The sequence below is a fragment of the Elephantulus edwardii genome, unplaced genomic scaffold (assembly GCF_000299155.1).
Source record: "Elephantulus edwardii isolate Elephantulus edwardi_28Jun2011 unplaced genomic scaffold, EleEdw1.0 scaffold00424, whole genome shotgun sequence".
Taxonomy (NCBI): domain Eukaryota; kingdom Metazoa; phylum Chordata; class Mammalia; order Macroscelidea; family Macroscelididae; genus Elephantulus; species Elephantulus edwardii.
The window spans coordinates 20,687-31,512 of NW_006400174.1; the positions used below are offsets into that span (position 1 = coordinate 20,687).

General features: G+C 41.5%; 1 protein-coding gene and 1 pseudogene across 1 annotated transcript in view; one reads left to right on the forward strand and one right to left on the reverse strand.

Moving 5' to 3' along the window:
- Window positions 1-314: 314 nt before the first annotated feature.
- Window positions 315-1,357, reverse strand: LOC102852777 (annotated as a pseudogene).
- Window positions 1,358-1,568: 211 nt separating this feature from the next.
- Window positions 1,569-10,826, forward strand: part of EXO1 (exonuclease 1) — a 55,240-nt gene continuing 45,982 nt past the window's right edge. The window contains exons 1-2 of the mRNA XM_006902519.1: window positions 1,569-1,729; window positions 8,700-8,819. Of these exons, the coding sequence (XP_006902581.1) occupies window positions 1,569-1,729; window positions 8,700-8,819 (281 nt within the window). The remainder of the gene's footprint in view (window positions 1,730-8,699; window positions 8,820-10,826) is intronic.

Below are 10,826 nucleotides of genomic sequence, written 5' to 3' on the forward strand. Positions count from 1 at the left end.
TTTTTTCACACTAAGCATTTTTATTCCATTTTCTAGCAGACGATTTACATGCCTACACCCCTTCCTTTAGGTCAGTATGGTAATTTTCCAATATCAATTGTTTAAAGAGAAGCTTTGATAAAAAATGGAATGAAATGGGGGGAATCATTGCTGCTTTTAAAATATCAACACTTTCACAGTTCTTTTCTCACGTTACATGCGCAAGCACAAAGGATCATCTGCACGGTCGTGTTTTCAGTGTTTCTTGCAGCGGGGAGGCAGCTACAGCTGGTCATGCTGGCTCACTCTCCGAGGTTTGCTCAGCTTCACATTATTCAGAGGCCCTGGATGAAGACTCCAAAGGTCTTGAAATCCCAAATTGTCATGACTCCATCGATGCCAATAGCGCAGAATTCACGACAGTCTTTCTTGTCCACCTCATAAATGGACACCTGAGGGATGCTGTTCTGGTGCTTCGTCTCCAAACCCGTGATGCTGTCCTCAGTGGTGGCCCACTTGTCCCTGTGGCAGAAGCGCTCCATGGCCGACATGTGGACCTAGATGCTCTGTTTCGGAATGACCAGTTTGGAGACAAAGGTCAAGCAGCTACAGTCGTCATAGTTGAAGAGCATCAAGCAGCAGTCATGCCCAACGGCCACGACACTGTTCTCTGACATAAATGACACGCTCAGGCAGGAACTCTGTCTTCAGAGTGGAGACCTGCACACTTTTGGAGGCCTCGGCTCCAGACACGGTGCTGTCGTGCCTTACCCAGGCCCGGCAGGCTCCCACTGGCGGAGAAGCTGACACCGTGGACCCAGCCCCTGGTGCCACTGCCACCAAACTCGGACATGAGCTGGCCAAAAGGCATCTTGCTGCCCTGTTACGTACTGGCTGGCTTTTCATCCACTTCTTTAATGTAGGCGGAAAACACCCTGCACTTGAGGTCGCAGGAGCCCGGCATGGAGTATATGGGTTTCTTAATGTGCTTGCTGACCCACCAGTCATTTTCGGACTTGAAGTAGCAGACGGAGATGAGCCAGGCTCTGCTGCCCACGGTGGACTTGTTGTCCAGCAGGGACCACTTCACAAACATGGCTGCCCGGTTGGTCCGCAGGATCACCAGGGTGGGCTTCCAGACGCCAACCTTCTGACTCCAGACATAAGCATTGCAGTCTGCTCTGCAGGGGACCATGCGGTCACTCTTGGAGGCCCAGTCAACGACTGTGATGTGCCCGTTGTGTTCCTTGAGCTCATGAGATGTCACCCACTGGCTCTGGTTCTTCCTGTAGTTGTGGACTTCATGATGATCCCGATTCCAGGCCTGGCAGGTGATTGGCTCGAGCAAAAACTGATGCAGGGACATTCTTTTAGTGTTCAGAGGACAAAAAAGCTGGGCTCGGGGCTGTCGGGTGGGCGCAGAGGCAGAGAATTCGCAGACTCTGGTCAGTCAACACGAACAGGCTCTGGCCTAATAATAATTTCTATATCTGATTCCAGTGTCTGTATCTTTCTGAAACTGATTGGTAAGTACATTTTACTTGAACTATTTCTGTTTTCTTTTCATACCATGTAGCTAACTCGACACCATGGGGATACAAGGATTACTCCAGTTTATTAAAGAAGCTTCTGAGCCCATCCATGTGAGAAAGTATAAAGGACAGGTGGTAGCTGTGGATACGTACTGCTGGCTTCACAAAGGAGCTATTCCTTGTGCCGAAAAACTAGCAAAAGGTGAACCTACTGATAAGTAAGTTTGGACCTTTATGCTTTGTTTGTTTGTTTGTTTGTTTGTTTGTTTGTTTTTATGCTTAGTTTATTAAAAGTAAGACAAATGCCCCACCTCCTTTTTCTTTCATAGGAGATAATTTTGCTCAGTTTCGAGATGTATCAAATGTGTGATCTAAAACATTGTCCAATTGGAGATTACTCCCTTCTCTGACATAAGCCTTCTTTTTATTAACCACATGTGGGCAAAGACCAAATGTTATCTCTCCTTTAGTCTTGTTGTTAGTCTTAGTAATTTAAAAAACAACGTTCTGAAAATCTATAATGATTTTGGGCTTTACTTTCTTGGGTACAGACTGCCTACTGTAAGCCCCAGTAGCAGAATGAAGCCATTTCTTCAAAGGAACAAGATATTCTCTTTTTGTCTTTCACTTGGGACCAAAAATGATGGGCCATGTCCGTGTCCCACCTTATTTCTGTTATCTCATTTGAAGGAAGTTCAGTATTCTCTTTTTTTTTTTTAAAGTGGACACATTAAGACACAAGGAAATGTAATATCGGAACAGTTGATTTGAGTAGTGTCATATACTTCCTTTCTTTGTTGCAGTATGATGGAAAAGTTCAAAGATGTTAATGTGACTTCTTTTAGCATAATAGAAAATAAATAAAGTTTATTCACCTTGTTTGTTTGCTAGAAGAAAGTGGGGAAGGTTTTTACTCACCATGTACATTGAATGGTTAGGGCCTGTGCCTGTCAATCTTATTTGACTAAAGGGATCTCAGAACAGGGCATGAAGGAATGGTGGGAACTTCCACCCCTCCATCTGTTGAGGCAAGGTTTTGAAAGAAATTTCTTATTGAACAGCTTCGGTCATAGTTAAAGACTACGAATTGTTTCTTGGGCTATTTCTTTATGCAAGATGCTTTTAAAATTCTTTGGGATTCTGAGAACTTTGACTAATTAAAAGGCTTGCCAGCAGTCCAAAGAATGTGTCTTTCATTGTAAGTGGAATGAGAGATGAAATGAATGGATCTGACCAAGTTGTAGGTGCTCAGTAAAAGCTATTGAACTAAAAATTTTCGATCCTTTCCATAAGTATTTTTCATGTATTTTATTTTTTTTCCTCCACATCTTAGTGTGCTGGCCTAGAAGGATGTGGGGCAATATCTTCAATGAGGTCTCCAGATGTCTGGTGTTTGTAATCTACTTGTTGTTATGTGCCATTGAGTCGCTTGTGACTCATAGCGACCCTATGTACAAGATCCCTAAACGCCATTCTATCCTATGCCGAACTTGCCATCTCAAACACACTCATTCCCACCACTCCATTCACAGAGTCAATCCATCTCTTCGAGGGTCTTCCTCCCCTGCGCTGTCCCTACACTCTCCCAAACATGATGTCCCTCTCCAAGGACCAATCCCTCTTTGCAACATGCCTAAAGTATGTCAGACAAAGCTTCAGAATCCTTGACTCCAAGGAGCAGCACAGTTTCACCTTCTCCAGGACAAACCTGTTTGTTCTCCTAGCAGTCCCTGGTATATTCAACACTCTTCTCCAGCACCACAGCTCAAAGGCATCAATTCTCTTTCTGTCATCCCTATTCACTGTCCAACTCTCCGATGCATAGCATGTAATTGCAAAGACTATAGCCTGGATCAGGCACACCTTAGTCTCTAGCCTGATGTTGTTGCTCTTCAGCACTCTTGAGAGGTCCCTCACAGCTGACTTTCCCAATGCAGTTCATCTCTGATTTCCTGGCTGCTGTTACCAAGAGTGTTGACTGTGGAACCAAGTAAACTAAAACTGTTAACTATCTCAATCTCTTCACCATCCATACTGATGCTGCCAATTGGCCCAGTGGTGAGAATCTTTGTCTTCTTGATGTTGAGTTTCAATCTATATTGAAGACTGCAATCCTTGACCTTCTGCAGCAAACACTTCAGGTCCTCCTCAGTTTCAGCAAGCAGGGTTGTGTCATCTGCCTAATGCAGGTTGTTGATGACTCTTACACCAATCCTGATGCCACATTCATTCTCGTACAGCCCAGCATCTCGGATGATCTGTTCTGCATACAGATTGAAAAGGTATGGAGACAGAATACATCCCTGACGGACCCCCTTCCTGATTTTGAACCATGTAGTGTCTCCTTGCTCTGTTCTGATGTCTGCCTCTTGGTCCAAATATAGGTTTCGCATTAGAACAATCAAGTGTTCTGGGATTTCCATTCTTCTCAGAGTCAGCCATAGCTTGTTGTGATCCACACAGTCAAAAGCCTTTGCATTGTCAGTGAAGCACAGGTAGACATTCTTCTGGTATTCTCTGCTTTCTGCCAAGATCCATCTAACATTAGCTATAATATCCCTAGTACCATAACCTCTTCCAAATCTGTAATCTACTTAGATTGTCTGAAAAAGTAAATGTCTATGTAACTTACCATAATTGCATATTTACCTTCCTCTGGTTTTTGCTTTCAGAAGCTCTGGTGGTGTAGTCCTAGGAAGTGCTTCTAACCCAAAGTCCACACCTCTCTAGCTATTCCAGTCCATCAGCTGCCCTGCAGGAAAAAGATGGACAGTCTCCTCCTGTGTAATTTACAGCCTCTGAAAACCCATGGGAGGGTCAGCTTGGGGCGGTTACAACTTGACAGCAGTGAGTTTGAATTTTTTCTTGAGATTTTGGTCATTGTTTTATAGACTAGTGCAGGTTTGTTGTTCCTAGTCTACCATAAACTGAAAACCAAGGCTAATGCAGTGAGTCTTTCATGAATATTGATTATTCTGTTTAAAAAAATTCTTCCAAATTGTTGTGTGCCATTGAGTCAGAACCATCTTAGAGATGACCCTTCAGCAGGTTTTTAGAAGCTGTAAATCACCTGGAGGAGCTTGCCCATCCTCCTTCCACAGAACTGCTGTGAAATGCCTGACACTGGGTTGGCAGGTTACCTTGCTGTTGTTATTATGTGCTGTTGAGTTGAGGCAAGTTATCTAGTTAGTCTCAGTTAGCTAGTTCTGATGTAATAGAGAGAAAGTGAATGACGTTAGCAAATAGAAATTTGGTCTCAAATTTTAGGACACTAGATTTTTAAGTTAAGTATGTTAGAAGTGATAGTTTTGTGGATGTAGCCAGTTTGATGTCCTTACCAAGATGAACCTGCAGTCTGCAATCCTTGACTGCTTCCTGGAGTGGGAGAATGGCAATGATGTCCGTGGTCAGCTCTCCAGGCTTGTACACTGCCTCTTCCCAGCTCAGCATTCAGTGATGCTGTAAGGGCAGCAGTGGGGGCAGGTTTTGTACAAAGAAGTTGACAAATGCCACAGATGGGCCCAGCCACATCCCCACTTGCTAGTAAATGTTTACTAACACACAACTGATTCTAAGAAAATTTGAATGAGGTATACTATTTTATTCAACTTCTCAGGTTTAAAATTTTTAAAAATAAGAGATGTGGGGAAAGGCAATATTTAAAACAAAACAAAAAACGTGAGAACTAGAAGGGTTAGCAAAAAATTGTTCATTTTACGGACAGGAATTGAAAGGTCAAGTAGCTCAGCATCATAAAAACCATAAATGTCCAAGGCAGAATTTGAACTCACATCTAAGTAGGGTTAGATGTGAACTCACATTTTCTGAAAACATTTATTTAGGTGATAATTTTTTCCCCCCTTGAGATGAAAATGAACCTTGAACCTGGGATCCGTGGCTCATGAGGCACTGTGCTCTACCATTGAGCTACATCTCCAGGTGCAATAGTTTTTTTTAAACCCTTCCTTTTGTAATAGGCTCAGTAGGTTTCAAGTGTTGTAAACTGCACAGGAGGAGATTGGCAATTCGTTCTCTCATGGAGCAGCTGGTGGACTTAAACCACCAAAGAGATCCCTTTGAGTTAACAGCACAGCCCCTACAGACCAGGCCACCTGAGCTCTGTGTAAACTCAGTGTCCCCCCCAGACAAACTCCTTAACCTTCCTTTAGAGGTTTGGTGCGTGTGTTTGATTATTTTGTTAAAGTGAGATCATACAGCACTGATCTTTTGTGACTGACTGATTTTTCATGTAATGTTTTCACAGATCATTAATATTGCAGCTGAAACAGACTTTTGTTTCTATCTATAGCTGTAAAATAATCTTTCCTATTTGCCACATTTTGTGTCCATTTATCTTGGCATGTTGAATATGTCCATATTTTGTATATTGTACAGTGTTATAGTCAGTGTTGTTGTATAGGTTTCTGTTTGTGTGCCAGCTTCCACTTCTCGTTATGTGAGCTGAAATTGACTCAGTTCACATCGCCACCATTAGGATTGGAGTTGCTGGGTCATGTGGTAATTCTGTATCCAAATTTTTTAGGAACCACTAAACTTTTTTATAGTCTGGGTGTATCATTCCTTTTACATTTTCATCACCAAGGAATGAGCATTACAGTTTCTCAACAGTCTCACCAATGCTTATTTTATATTGTTGTTGCTGATGATTGCCTTCCAGGTAAGCATGACTCTCAGCGACCCTATGAACAAAAGGCCTGAAACCCCTCTATAACTATTGACATTTATCAAAGTTCATAGAGCTTCCAGAGGCATGCTATTTAGGAAGTGAATGCCACTCCTGCTTCCAAATATTATCTCGTTTTAAAAAAGGCAAAAGTCTCTGCATTAATATAGCAAAGTTCAATAAGATGACACATGAAGAGAATAAAACTGTCACACACTTCTGGTTGTTGTTGTTATGCGACTCATATTGACCCTATGTACAACAGCCCTAAACCCTGCTCTATCCTGTGCCAATCACATTGCCTCTAACACATCCATCCCGATTACCCCAGTCACTGAATCAATCCACCTCGTAGAGGGTATTCCCCTCCTGCGCCGTCCCTCCACCCTCCCAAGCATGATGTCCCTCTTCAAGGACCTTTCCCTCCTTACAACATGTCCAAAGTATGTCAGACGAAGCCCCAGAATCCTTGCCTCCAAGGAGCAGCCTGGTTTAACCCTCTTCAGGGTGAATCTGTTTGTTTTCCTAGCAGTCCATGGTATATTTAATACTCTTCTCCAGCACCACAGCTCAAAGGCATCAATTCTCCTATCCTCCCTATTCATTGTCCAACTCATGCATAACAAGTGATTGCAAAGACCATAGCCTGTATCAGACACCTTAGTCTCCAGAGTGACACCATTGCTCTTCAGTACCCTGGAGAGGCCCCCAACAGCAGACTTAACCATCACAATACGTTTTTTGATTTCCTGGCTACTGGTGCCAAGAGTGTTGACCTTGGAGCCAAGCAGACTAAAGTTGTTAACAATCTCAATCTCTTCACCATCCATCCTGATGCTGCCAATTGGTCCAGTGGTGAGAATCTTTGTCTTTTTGACATTGCGCTTGAATCCATACTGAAGGCTGCTGGTAGGAATGTAAAATATAGTGGCCACCATAGCAGTTTGGTACTTCTTAGAAAGCTGCAAATAATCCATAATCTCACTACTAAGTATAGATCCCAAAGAAATTAAGTCTGCGCCACAAACTAATATATGCAGACCCATGTTTATTGCAGCAAACAACTGGAAAGAGCCCAAATGTCAACAGATGAATGACTAAAGGAACTCTGGTATATTCACACACTTTAGCATTATTGTAGTTATGAGCTTTTGATTCGACCATGACTTATAGTATAATGGCTCTGAAACCTGGGCCAGTCTCACTGTGACACACCTGACCCCATTAACCAACTACTGTGTCAGTCCTTCTCATCCGGGGTCTTCCTCTCCTGTGCTGTCCCTCCACCCTTCCAAGCATGAAATCTTTCTCCAAGGACTGGTCCCTCCTGGTAGCATGCCCAAAGTAGGTGAGCTGGAGCTTCAGAGTCCTTGGCTCCAAGGAGCAGCTTGTCTTCACCCTCTCCAGGACAGACCAGTTCTTTTGGCATCTTGGTAGTCCATGATATGTTCAAGACTCTTCTTCAGCACCACAGTTCAAAGGCATCAATTCTTCTTCTGCCATCCTTGGTCTTTGTTCAGCTGTCTGATGCATTGCAAATAATTGCTAAGATCATGGCCTGGCTCAGGCACACCTCAGTCTCTAGAAGGACATCATTGCTCTTTAGCACCCTGGAGAGGTCCCTGACAGCAGATTTTCCCAGTGCAATTTGATTTCTTAACTGCTGGTACCAAGAGTGTTGATTGTGAAATCAAGCTGAAGTTGTTGACAATCTCAGTCTCTTCTCCAACTATCATGATGCCAGTTGGCCCAGTGAGGATAATCTTTGTCTTCTTGATATTGAGTGAACTTCGTTCCATATTGGAGACTACAGTCTTTGACCTTCTACAGCAAATGCTTCAGGTTCAGGTTCAGCAAGCAAAGTGTCATCTGCATAGCGTAGGTTGTTGATGAGTTTTCCTCCAATCCTGATGCCACAGTCCTCTTCATAAAGTCCAGCCTCACAAATTATCTGTTTTGCATATAGGTTGAAAAGTTATGGAGATATGACACATCCCTGATGTACTCCTTTTCTGATTTTGAACCATACATTGTTTCCTTCCTCTGTTCTGACAGCTGCCTCCTGGTCCAAGTATAGGTCACATGAGTTTTCTGGGATTCCCATTCTTCTCAGAGTTAGCCAGTTTGTTGTGTTTCAGTCACACACCTTTGCTTGATCAGTAAAACACAGACATTCCTCTGATACTCATAACAGCAGTGTAAAAAGCTAAGAAAAATTTGTGCACAGGATCAACCTTGAAAGTTTAATGCAGATGGGAAGGGATGGAGAGGGGAGTAAAAAGTAATAAAATAGACCATTTAGGGGAACGGAAAGGCAGAGATTGTAATTAATGAATTACCTTAAGTAGTAATAATATAAAAGGAAGGTCTGTGAATGATTGTGGGAAAACCAATATGAGCTGTAAACCTCCATTCAAATTTAAAAAAATATCATAAAAATAAAAAGAGCAAAAATAATATTACTGAAAAACAAAGGTCTTACATGCCCTTTTCTCTTTTCCTAGGTATGTAGGATTTTGTATGAAATTTGTAACCATGCTTCTGTCTCATGGGATCAAGCCCATTCTTGTATTTGATGGATGTACTTTACCTTCTAAAAAGGAAGTGGAGAAATCCAGAAAAGAGTATGTCTGTTCTGTTTAACCTTTTTATGTGACTGCATTAAGCTTAGATAATATGGTGTATATAATTATTTTTAACATTTTAACTTGTGGATTCTTGGTTTCAGATCTAGTGCATGGATATTTTTTCCTTAAATATATGGAAAGAATGTATCTCAGTTATTGTTTGGTTGTTTTTTTTTTAATCTCCCCTTATTGAGTGAGAAGATTTTATGTCTGTCTAGTAAATCAGACTCTTGATTGTACAAGTTTTTTGATTGTAGAATGATTGCATAAATGTTGTACTTTGCTGCTTTGGGGAGCCTTTGTTTTGTAAATTTCCATTTAGTGTGTCAATTATGAGAAAAAAAGTAGATCAAAATGTATTGTTTTGTTAATTATCTTCTGCCTTTTTACTTTGAAACTATTTGATTGAATGTATTGGAGTTTAGAATTCTTTATAATTTTAGCAGTTGATGAAACTTGGTTAATAAATATATATCACATGTCTCTTCTCTCTAGTAATGCTTTCCTCTTTTAAAGATTATTCTGCCTGATATTAATAGAGCCACACAGGTTAGCTTTTGTGGGTTTTTTGAGGATTTTTTTATAAGCTTCTGATACTTCTGCTTATTTCTACATCAGCTGTGTCATATTGAGAATCAGTCTTTGCTATTTTTATCTTTTAAATGGATAAGTTTATCTCCTTTACAGTGGTAACTAATATTTTTTAACAGCTTAGCTACATTTCATTCCTTTTTTCTAAGTTTATATTGTGTTTTAAATGAAGATTACAGAGCAAATTGCATTTCCCTTGAACAATTCATGCATGTTTTGTGACAGTGATTAAAATCTCTGTACTATAACAGCACTCCTCCCGCTTCTTCCTGTTTCTCATTTTCCACTCATCCATACAGTGGTAACTAATATATTTTGATGTATAACTCCTCTGATTTGATATTTTGAGTTTGTCCAGCCTTTTTTATTTCTTTCTATTGTTATTTTGGGGGAAAGGGAAGGACTTCGGCACATCTGTATTTTTATTTATTTCTTCTACTTCTGGATTCTTTTTCTCAACCATATTGTTTTCTTATTCTTAGACTGACTTTTCAAGAGCTAAGAAAAGTGATAATCTCTCCTTCTATTCTATATCATTCATATTAATAATGACAGAATCTAATAATTTCACTTGGAAACAGTCTTAGTCTTGGTTCCCTAGAGAAGCAAAACCAGTGAAGCTGTGGGCATGTGTGCGGAGAGCAAGAGGCTGACTGGCTTCAGGAACATGCTTCAGGTGCTCATTTAAGTGTATGTAATTACAGCCTGGCAGGTCCCCAGGCTGGAGGTCAGATCTCAGAAGAGAGGCATCTTGGAAGCTCAGGGGTCCTCAGACAGTCAGCTGGCCTCAGAGCCTGATGATTCCAAGCCTAGGAGCAGGGCTGAGGACTTCAGGCTTCACAATAACGAGTCTGAGCCCTAGCAAGTGATGCTGTAACAGGCAAAAGGCTGGCCAGCTTTGACCATATCCTTACATATTGTTGTTAAGTGCCATCAAGTCAAGTATGACTCGTAGCAACCCTATGAACAAAAGATCTGAACCCTGTCCTGTCCTGTGCCATCTTCACACTTCCTGACACACAAGAGCCCATTATAGCAGTCACTGTGTCAGTCCACCTGGTTGAGGGTCTTCCTCTCCTTCTCCAACCCTCCAATCTTCCCAACCTCATGTAAACTGCCTCTAATCCCACCTCATTAACATTGCAAAGGTGAGTGAGGATTGATAATCTGTGGGATAGTTATGTTATTCTGAGAACCATGGCCTTGCTGACTAAGAATATTGACTATCACAAGGACCTTGGAAAGAATTTCTCTATTTTAATGAAGCGTCTATTCTGCCACATTTTATCTATTCTTATTTTCCTTGTGTATTAGTTTTTGCCATGTGGAGAATTGTGGCATCAGGATTGGTGGAAGATCTATTAACAATCTGCGTTATGCAGATGACACAACCCTGCTTGCTGAAACTGAGGA